At 34.2% G+C, this 11,085-nt stretch overlaps 1 protein-coding gene across 4 annotated transcripts; it reads left to right on the forward strand.

Moving 5' to 3' along the window:
- The first annotated feature begins 1,594 nt into the window (after positions 1-1,594).
- On the forward strand, positions 1,595-7,770 carry LOC105128583 (nucleobase-ascorbate transporter 6). Of its 4 annotated transcripts, none has more exons than XM_011030307.1 (15): positions 1,595-1,993; positions 2,073-2,211; positions 2,717-2,814; positions 2,921-3,097; positions 3,358-3,458; positions 3,707-3,782; positions 3,879-3,938; positions 4,089-4,273; positions 5,048-5,144; positions 5,610-5,696; positions 6,473-6,531; positions 6,625-6,716; positions 6,860-6,937; positions 7,042-7,202; positions 7,297-7,770. In XM_011030307.1, exons 2-15 carry the CDS (start codon positions 2,115-2,117, stop codon positions 7,513-7,515), a joined length of 1,587 nt encoding a protein of 528 aa, XP_011028609.1. In that variant the 5' UTR covers positions 1,595-1,993; positions 2,073-2,114; the 3' UTR covers positions 7,516-7,770. The 4 variants fall into 4 exon arrangements, with proteins under 4 accessions (XP_011028609.1, XP_011028611.1, XP_011028612.1 ...); XM_011030309.1 differs by having other exon boundaries at positions 1,595-1,869; XM_011030310.1 differs by having other exon boundaries at positions 1,595-1,793.
- Positions 7,771-11,085: the final 3,315 nt, after the last annotated feature.

Here is an 11,085-nt window from a genome sequence, read left to right on the forward strand (position 1 = left end):
CACCAAGTCTGCAGACAACACAAATCATGCAGATGATCGTAACAAAATCAAATCTCCTGGAAGTAATCTTCAAGTAGAAGACAATATCCACACCTTTAGTTCATCTGGTGTAACTGTAGTTTTCCTTGTCATTTCTTTCTACGACTACTCTTCCTAAAATCCTACTTACATGAATCGGCCACCTGGTTTCTTTCACCATCAATTTCCTGATCATGTTTTTCACTCACGCAAGGCATCAAACAAGCTCCATGCGCATGGTTTCTTAGATCAAGACCCAGACTAATTCTCTCCCTTTAACTTTATCAGCTCAGAGAATGATTCCTTTCTACTCATTCTTAAATTCGCTTACATAATTCTCTTTTGTCTTGATCTATATGGATGATATTCTAGTCACTACTGGCCTACATAATGAGGATATTCACAATCTTATCCACCAGCTTCATACAGGATTTGCTTCCAAGGACCTTGGTAGTTAAGTTTCTTAATGGGCATTGAGCCGTCTCCCTCCTCTCATGACATCATTCTATATCAGCACCGTTACATTACTGACCTTCTTCACAAAAACAACATGCTTGCTGCCAAATCAGTCTCATCATCCATGGCCTCCACCGTCAAATTATCATCATTTATGGTTGCACCATTTCTGATCCAACCTTGTATCGCAACACAACTAGTTCTCCCCAATACCTCTCATTTACTCGTTCATGTCAATTCATGTATTCTCCATCTACTGATCATTGAAGCGTTGTTGATGGAATATTACAGTTTCCATGGCTTCTATTTACCGTATTGTCCAAAAGGTCCCCAGCCTCCTCCAATAATTCTACGTTAGGTGGAGGACACCTAGACAGCACCCATAGTACTCTAACTTTTAGAGGCCATTCTCGTCTTTAGACAACAACGTGTGTCCCTTATCAAAAACTTTAGACTTCCTATCCATTACTGTTAAAATCATTCTTGATAATTATGTTTATTTTTTAAAAATTATTTTTAAAATTAACGTATTAAAATAATTTAAAATATAAAAAAATTAATTTTTAATAAAAAATTAAATTTTTTAAAAATACAGTGCAAAACATGACATAGCAATCATGTATAACTTTGTTTATTTTTATTTTTAAGTGTTTTTCAAATTGTTTTTTTAACAAATTATTAAATTTATTTTTTAGGTTTTTTATGATTTTAGTATATTTATATAAAAAATTAAAGTTAAAATATTATTTTAATATATTTTAAATTTTATAAAAATACTCTACATCACCTTACTAAATAGACACTAATAATAACCATATATAGTTACTAACATAAAAAAACAATGCAATTCTCATTAATTTTTTTAATTAATTCCTTAATTGATTATTAAATTATCAAACCCAACCCATATCAACAGTTGATTGGGTTAGAATTAATTTAAATATTATTATTTTAAATTAAATTGGCTGAATTTTTAAATTGGCCAGTCAGGTCGTGTAGATTTCACAGAATGAACTCCTATTACTTCTTTTTAAAACATGTTAGCGAAGTGATGAATGAGTAATACAGCATTAAATAAAGTTAACTGGCTAGAGTGAAGCTCCTTCGGCTTCTAAAAATAAATAAACGATAAGAGAGAGAGAGAGAGAGATTGTCGTCATGTTGTGTTAGTTACACACTGCTGTTTCACACCATCCACACTGTTTTTGATGGATATTACTTTCCACTTTATAATCAAATAAAAAAAGGCGTACGGGTGTTTTCCTCCCTTTCATCTTTTAAGAGAAGAACACCTTTTTTCTACTGTGGAAGGGTGTGGGGTACGTGATTAGTAATTTTACTTTAGATTCTTGATTTTTGATTTCGAAGACAGGGGAATAGCCATTGTTGAAAAAGGCACTTTTCTTCTTCACCTTTGTCACCTTTGTGTTTTCTTTTCTTATTATATACTTGGTGGGTTAAGTAACTAGTAAGAGTTGAGTCACTCAGCACTGGTTCTTGCCGCTGCTCGCATTATTGAGTTGAGTACTGTTTATGCTTCTCTGTGATATTTTGGATCTGGGTTCTTCTTCTACTTTCTCACTTATCTTTGGTTGCAGTTTTTCTTTCTGTTTAAAGAGAAAGAAGGAAAGAAAGGAGTGATGGCTGGAGGAGGAAAGGCTGAGGAGCCACAACCACATCCACCAAGGGAGCAGCTTCCTAACGTTTCTTATTGCATTACTAGTCCACCACCGTGGCGTGAGCATTCTCTGTCTTTTTAGAATCCTGTCAATGAATCTATTTTTTTTAAGTATAGTTTGTTATCTCTGAATCTTGTTTTGGTTGAAAGTAGCTTTTTTGAGCTTTCTTTCTATCTTTATCTTTATGGTATATACTCTCTTTTCAAAAGGCTAAATGCTGTTTATGTTCATATAAACCTAACTCCTTTTTCATTCAAGATTCTGGTATACTAACCACCTTTTAAACAAAAACTACTTTTGTATTTAATTACATTGTCTTTAGTTTCTTAGGCTGTTTTAATGTTTATTATCCGTTGATTTTTTTTTTTTTGCGATTTCCATTTTAAGGAAATCTGTTAAGCTAAGAGGATCTGTTCTATTCTGTTCATTTTTTTCCCTTCAGATTTATTTTTTTGGTTGTAACAATGTTTGAAATTGGACAAAGTATTTGGTTTTCGATTATTTTCATGCATTATTCATAAGGGTTTGCTTGCATTTGATTATTTCAAAATTGTGCGCTGCAGCGGAAGCTATCCTACTTGGTTTCCAACATTACCTTGTGATGCTTGGAACTACTGTTCTCATTCCTTCTGCTCTCGTTCCTCAAATGGGAGGTGGAAATGTAAGACCAAGGGAAAAATAACATTATACTGATAGCTCTTGTCTTTCTCAACTAACTGTGGTGATCTTGAATCTTACGACTTACGTGGCAACTGTTGTTTTCGTAGAAAGAGAAGGCCGATGTGATCCAGACACTTCTCTTTGTTGCTGGTTTGAACACATTGCTCCAGAGTTTGTTTGGCACTCGTTTGCCTGCTGTTATTGGAGGCTCTTACACCTTTGTCCCAACTACAATTTCAATTATCCTTTCTGGTCGATTTAGTGATGAAGTAGATCCTGTTGAGGTTTTATTTCTTATCTATTTTCTGTTATATAAGGTTATCTTGGTTTGGAATGTCAAGTGACACCTGTCTATTAATGATATAGAAGAGCTAGTGTTAGTTCCCATGAAACCTTTCGTTACACTGTATTTCATTCATTCATGTGAGAAACACTTAGTGGGCAGGGGTATATTATATACATTGACCTGCTCCCTCTCATCACTTTAGCCTTACTGATGTATATCCCCTGAGTAACTTGATGAGGACTTTTGATGCCTATACAGAAGTTTAAGAGGATTATGCGTGCAATACAAGGTGCTCTCATTGTAGCTTCTACTCTTCAGATAGTTCTAGGTTTCAGTGGACTTTGGCGTAATGTCACGAGGTTAGTTCGGAACCTGAACTAATGCTTATATTTTGGCAGTGCTTGCACCCTGTTATCGATTGCATTTGATGACAAGCAGATATAATTATTGGTTAAGATATAGAAGTCACCATCTATGTATTGTGAGTCAACTGAATTTATGAATCAATGAACCCTGGCTTATTACATAGCCCTGTTACATCTTTCTGCCATATTCGATGTTTGCTTGGGTAAACTCTGCATCAAAGTTCTTGTTTTTTTTTTTGCAGGTTTTTGAGTCCACTTTCAGCTGTTCCTTTGGTAGCTCTCGTTGGTTTTGGGCTGTATGAGCTTGGTTTTCCTGGCGTAATCTCCCCTTTTGTTACATTTTCATGCCCATGCTTATTATGTATAAAGATATTGTTACCAGTTGGGTATTAAGTTTTACACTGAAATGTTTAGGTTGCCAAATGCGTGGAGATTGGCTTGCCAGAGCTTGTCATCTTAGTATTTGTTTCACAGGTATTTATGTTGATGTGTTTTGGATGCATTCCTTGTTGCTATTTTGATCGTGCCATGCTCTGTCATCTCTTGCTTTTGTGCATATTGTTACTCTATTAGTAATAGTTGTTGTTAGGATGAGATAATTAATTGTCATTGGTTGTTTTGCAGTACATGCCTCATGCGATAAAGTTAGGAAGACATGTCTTTGATCGTTTTGCTGTCATATTCGCTGTGGTGATTGTATGGATTTATGCTCATCTGCTCACAGTGGGTGGTGCTTATAATGATGCAGCGCCAAGGACACAAGCAATTTGCCGTACTGATCGTGCTGGACTTATAGATGCTGCCCCATGGTTAGTCATTGCATCTTAAAGCATCTGCATGACTTAGCTTTTACTTCTTGGCTTATCCTTTATATAGTGGATATTTTTTGTTTTTTTTTGGTTTACAAGGGAACTACTCAAATTTTAGCAACCCAGGAATTCTACCACATCCTGCACCATTGGACCACACCCAGTGGTGTTACACAGTGGATCTTTACTTGTCATTCTTTCCTCTTTCTAGTTTGAACTTTAAAATGTCAATGCAATAGTCATGCCTTATGATGACCTGGTAATCTCTCATCACAATGGCCTTAGCTATTACTTGTAAATACTTGTTGGTTTGTTAATTGAGGTATTTTACTGCATAAAGAGTAAAACCGGTGAATAAAGATGTTGCAGACTGTTTTTAACCGATTCATTTTATCTAGTGGAAAATAAAAGTGTGAATTGATTGCTCTTTTCACTCATTTTCTCTATTAATGTGCTTGGTTACCATGTCTACTCATGGACAAGCTGATTTTGAAAGATGAGTTAGACGGCCCATCATTGGGGACTGCTTAGATATTCATTTGCATTGGTTGTCATTGTCCTATTGGGAAGTGCTTGCGATGCAATTATGTGATTCTGACTAGAATAAATGTCATTGGATCAGACAACTAATTTGGGTTCTAATTGGTATCTGTGAACTAAGAGTTTGATTAAAGCATGAGTTTGCTTTAATGGAGTATAATATTTTTTTTTAATCATGTCTTAGTATCGTGAGATGACATCAACGATTCCTTGTTGGAATTATGGGTTTTTCAGGATAAGAATTCCCTACCCCTTTCAATGGGGAGCACCTTCATTTGATGCTGGTGAAGCTTTTGCCATGATGATGGCTTCCTTTGTTGCTCTTGTAGAGGTTTGCATTCTTCCATTCGTATTTTTACTTCTCCCTCATGCTTACCATTTGCCATTGCTTTAAACTAAGAATCAAAGTGCATCATGCAACATCATCATAGCTATTGTCAATTTGCTGGTATTATTTTTCTCTTCATAGATATTCTATTTCAACTGTCAAGTCATTTTCCATCCCTATCCCATATGGCCATACTAGTGGTACCATACAATATTAAATCACATGATTGCTGTAATGTGGATGAGCTGACAATTAATGCCATATATGTAAATAAAACTTCTCTGTGAAATGCACAATTTCCACAATTTCAACTTGTTTTTTCAATGTTTTTGTTATTTTCTGGTTTCTCTTTCTAGTTTATCTGGTGGAGTTTAAATATTTATTGTGTGGATTATGTGGGTTACTTGATGCAACTGTTATCTAAATTAATCTTGGAAGTTAACTGAATTACTGTCCTTGAATAAGCAGTCCACTGGTGCATTTATTGCTGTGTCAAGGTATTCAAGTGCAACTCATATGCCACCTTCCGTTCTTAGCCGTGGTATTGGCTGGCAGGTAATAAAAAGATATTGGCTTCTTTGTAATTGAAACTGAAAATTTAAGTTTCTTAGTTCTGAAAGGTTGTTTTTGTGTCTATGATATTGTGTAAATACTTGTCTTAATTTTCATACTTTGCTGTGGCATGCATCAATAATTCCTTTTGCCACGGGCAAGACAAAGCTATTAAGTGATTTGCTTCATGTCCAGGATTTGTTTGAGAAATGTTATTCCTAGCCACTGTTATGTGCAGTCATGCATGTGTGCGCTATTCTAAAGTTTTGTTGTGTAGAGGATGAAAAAAATGGTGGCAAAATGTTAACATGTTAAGTTTTTAAGGGTGAAACCAAGTGTCAGGTAGTGAACTTCTATGTCTGTTTATAGGAGTCTTAAAAAATTATGAGTGTCAGTTGGCCCAATAAGAATCAAATCAAATCAAAATTTAAACTATAATTATTTTAAAGAAATACGTATTGGTTGGTCTCCAATGCAAAGTGCGAGCACCAACTTAGAGAAAGTTAAAATATAAGAGACAACTTCCCCCCATGAAAAGCTTTTACCCCTCCCTTCCCTTACCAAACCCAATTACAGGAAGTGAAGGTCCCTAGGGTAATTTTCTCCTCCTTTACCCTAACATGAAATCCATCCTGAATAAGAGCAAGAAAAGGATGTTAATATATAGAACTTGTAGCTGTATATTCCGGTGGTTGCTATGTATTCCATGTATAAAGAACAATGATGATTCAGATGAATATTGAGTTTCTTACATTGTTAACATTTTATTTCTGCTTTAGGGAATTGCTATTTTGCTTTCTGGGCTGTTTGGAACTGCAAACGGATCTTCAGTATCTGTGTAAGACTCACTAGGAAAGCCTTTCCAGTGCATGAGCTTTTATACATTCAGATGCAGTAACTTCAAAATTGACTCGAGCTTTACTGTGTACAGAGAGAATGCTGGTCTCTTGGCCTTAACACGAGTTGGCAGCCGAAGGGTTGTCCAGATATCTGCAGGATTCATGATTTTCTTCTCCATTCTTGGTAAGTCAATATGAGTTTTTCAATGCTCTCATATTGATGCGCATGATTCATCTTTGTTGTTAGTATAGTGTTAACTTCTATCGCTCAACTTTGCTGTTAGTATAGTGTTAACTTCTAACGCTCAACTTTGCGTTGTTGTGCAGGAAAATTTGGGGCAATCTTTGCTTCAATTCCAGGACCCATTTTTGCAAGTTTATATTGCCTTTTCTTTGCGTACGTGGGTATGTATATCATGATATTTTGGTTCACAAGCAGCTGTGAATCTCTCTGATATATTGTGATTGGTTTTGTTTAATGATTTGTCCATTTCACTATGGATTTCCAGGTGCTGCTGGTCTTAGCTTTCTTCAGTTCTGTAATCTCAACAGCTTCCGAACAAAGTTCATATTAGGCTTTTCTATTTTCATGGGATTATCCGTGCCACAGTACTTTAATGAGTACACTGCAATTAAGGGCTATGGTCCCGTTCACACTGGTGGAAGATGGGTATGCATGAAAATTTCCAACCCTGATCTGTCTTGCTTATATAAATCTATGCCCGTGGCTGATAAAAATCTTGGTTTTTTTTCTTCTTTGGCAGTTCAACGATATTGTAAACGTTCCTTTCTCATCAGAAGCATTTGTTGCGGGCTTCTTGGCTTATTTCCTGGACACCACACTACATAGAAAAGATAGTTCAATCAGGAAAGACAGGGGTAAGCACTGGTGGGACAAATTCCGATCATTCAAGGGTGATACAAGGAGTGAAGAGTTCTATTCCCTGCCCTTTAATCTAAACAAATATTTCCCATCTGTGTAATTTAATCAGCAATAGTTATGATCTGTTCTTAATCCAGTATATTAGTTCTCGATAGCTTCTTGTGGGATAAAAAATGGCAATGCTCAATGCGCCCTCGTGAATGTTATGGCACGCTATATAGCTGTATAAGATAGTCTCTCATTTCATAGAATGACTTGAAAACATTCAATTGAATTTGTTTTCCTTGGAAAAATCCGACCGTTGACGAGGACTTGAAGCAGCAATGAAGCAGTTTTGTTGCCTTAAGTTCCCTTTTTTATTCTGTTCTGTAGTTGCTTTTTGTAGACACTAGCGCACTGATTGCATGTACCTTACTGTAACATTGCCATGGAAATGAGCTGTTTCCTAGATTTCCACATTTCATCAGAGGATTGATTGTTGATTTCATGTGGTGGAGTTAACTGGATCGAATCACAGAGACTAGGACGATCCAGTTAGTGCTATGGCTTTTATTTCTTGCTCTCTGGATTCGTGTCATTCATTTAGGTTGGTGTGCTGGAACTAAACTAAGACAAGAAGAGGGACGAGGAATTACCATGATCAGCTACAAAAGACTTGGCCGCTAGCTGAAAAAATTAAATTTTGTTCTAAAGTAATTTTCACGAGGGTAAAACACAATTTGTTCACGCTCTTAAAATGCATACTATGAAAGAGAGATTACCATGACACTTCTGGCTGTTTCTGTTTTCTATTCCCTCCGGTGTCCAAACGACTGATTATTAGTCATATCATGTGCCATTTGCTTCGTGCCTCTGTTTAGCTGCGGACTCGTTCACATAAAACATCCCTTATCAAATGAGAGAAAGGTGAAGTAGCTAAGACAATTCCATCTTTGACAGAAATTGGAATCTTCCATATTTATTTGATACATAGTATCCAGACCCGGTCCAGTGGCTAGCCCTGTCTAAGGCCCGGGTTCTGGTTATTGACCGGATTATCAGGTTACCCGGATTAATTTTTTTATTTTAAAAAATCAAAACGACATCGTTTTAGTAAAAAAAATTAAAATTAACGTGTTACAATTAAGATTTTGACTGGATCTTTCTGAGTTAACTGGGTCACTGAGTCACATTGAATTTTTTTTCCACTATTTTTTCTTTAACCCGGCCCTGTTCTAACCTCAGGTTGACTAGCTAGGCCGGGTCAAGTTTCAAAGCTATGATTTGATGATGTTGTCAGAGAAGAAAGTAGAGAAAACATATAAAATTATGTTTGATAGTGGTACTTAAAACAAAAATAATTATTTTTATATCATGTTTAGTTATAGTAAACAAGATAAAATAAAATAAGAAAAAAAATCTATTTTATCCATAATATGTATTATTGTCAAACATATATATTTAGAAAATAATTAGATTTTTTTTTAGTTTATATTGAGTGTTGAAATTAATAATATTACAATAACTCTAATTATAAAACTAGAACTAACTTGGCGAGTTGACCTCGAACTAGGCTGGCCTGAGGCTTGAATTGATATAAGTTTTTTTAAAATAAAGAATTGACTGACTCTACTTGATCTCATTAAAAACCTGGGTTGACTTGGGATAAAATATGGGTCAGAAACTCATTGATTTTTCTTGAATGTTTTTTTGTCCAAACAAGGTTGTTTTGATTATTAAATTCTTTTTGACTCAATTGGGTTTATCCTCCCGATTCGTGACTTGAACCTTGTCTCAAGTTAAATCCCGAGTCAGATTTTAAAACTATGATAATATTCACTTTTATCCATATGTTGACTTGGGAATCCAAGTTGACTCTCCTGACTCATGACCTAGGCCTTATCTTCATCCATCAATTTGGATTTTAAAATTATGATAATAATTTTTTTTATCTCTATATTGACTCGAGTCAACCTAGATTGGCTTCCTTGATCCATGAATTGGGCTTTATCTCAGGTCACCTCTCGGTCAGGTTTTGAAACTATAATAATAGGAACTTTTGTCCTTATGTTGATCAAGCCAATTATCAACATCACTCGTGACTCGAGTTTTGCCCCGGATCAACCCTTAAATTGAGTTTTAAAACTATAATAATAATTATTTTAATTTTTACGTTGACTCGAGTCAACCCGACTCGTGACTCAAGCTTTGCCTCTGATTGAACCCCAAGTTGAGTTTTAAAATTATGATAATAACTATCTTTTTCTTACATCTCTTAGTTGAATGATTTTGGTATTTGGAGTTTTTTACAAGGATATTTTAGAAATTAAAAAATATAAAATATTTTCTTTGGATATATATTCTCTTTGTACCTCCTGTTTTGAAAATACTTAAATTCATTCTAAAATTATCCAAATAACAAATTTATTTTTATATCTCTGTTTTTTTCTATTTAACTAAACATATTTTTATCTCTACTATCTCTGTCACATATGTCCCAAGGTAATAACCAAACATTATGCTAGTATGAGATTATTATGTTATTATGGTGGTACTATTATCAATACCGATAATGATATCACTTACAATAGAGAAAGTATGGATGTTTAAGTGCTAGATTAGACATGTTGTTTGTTGAACTTAAATATTTAATATATTGAGGCATTGAGTGAAATTTTTTAAATTAAAGTTGACATTACTTGGAGGATGTAGGTTCGGGTATGTCTAAATCATTATGTTAATGTGTCTATTTCTAGTGATGGAAGTGGTTGGGCTGACCATCAAATGTAGGATGCAAATTTTAAAGCTCTACTTGGATAGTAGATCTAAACGAGAAAATTGTTTTAATATGAAATTCATTTAGGTTTTAAGTTACACTTCAAATGACCACACAAGCATTAAATACAACTATTTCATCTAGAATAGGTGGTAATGTAATGAACCAATCATCAACACAAGGAATTATAGATATAAAAGCTCAATTAAGTATGATAAATCCTCTATATTATTAACTTTGAACCAACTTAGAAGGAAGTTGGCCATCATGTTGATAACATAGTTGAGGAAGACAAGTTAGCTAAGCTAAAATGCCAATTCATGAGATTTATTTGTAAATTTGAGGATGTTAGTGAGTTTGGTCAAATTACATATAATGACTGGATTTTAAGTTGTATAAAAATTCATACTTAATTATTAAATTGGAGGTTAGACAAAACTTTTTGAAACAAGTATGAATTAATTATTACAATTAAGTTGAGGTATATAAAGAATTCATTGTAATATAATGTACAACATTCAACCACAACTTATGTATAATTACAATGTATATATGAACCAATATGTCAATAATATTAAAACAAGGTTATCACAATAATTCTGATTAATTTGAGATCTAAAAATTAAAAGGATATCTCAACACTATAGTTATTTAATGTCATCGTTATATTGACTTAGATTTTATTGTTAATATGATGTTGACTATTATTAAAGTCGAAACAAGTATTAACATTGTGACCATTCAAGCTACTATGTATAGGGATTTTTAATATGATGTCTCATGTCACAATATATGGATAGCTAAATAAAAAGTATTGAAGCTATTATTTGGTTCACATGAGGAGTTCTTTCAAATATTATATAGAATTGTATTAGCTTTTAAAAAATCAAATTCAGGTATGGTTATCAAATGGGA

The sequence above is a fragment of the Populus euphratica genome, unplaced genomic scaffold, assembly GCF_000495115.2.
Source record: "Populus euphratica unplaced genomic scaffold, PopEup_1.0 scaffold111.1, whole genome shotgun sequence".
Lineage (NCBI taxonomy): Eukaryota > Viridiplantae > Streptophyta > Magnoliopsida > Malpighiales > Salicaceae > Populus > Populus euphratica.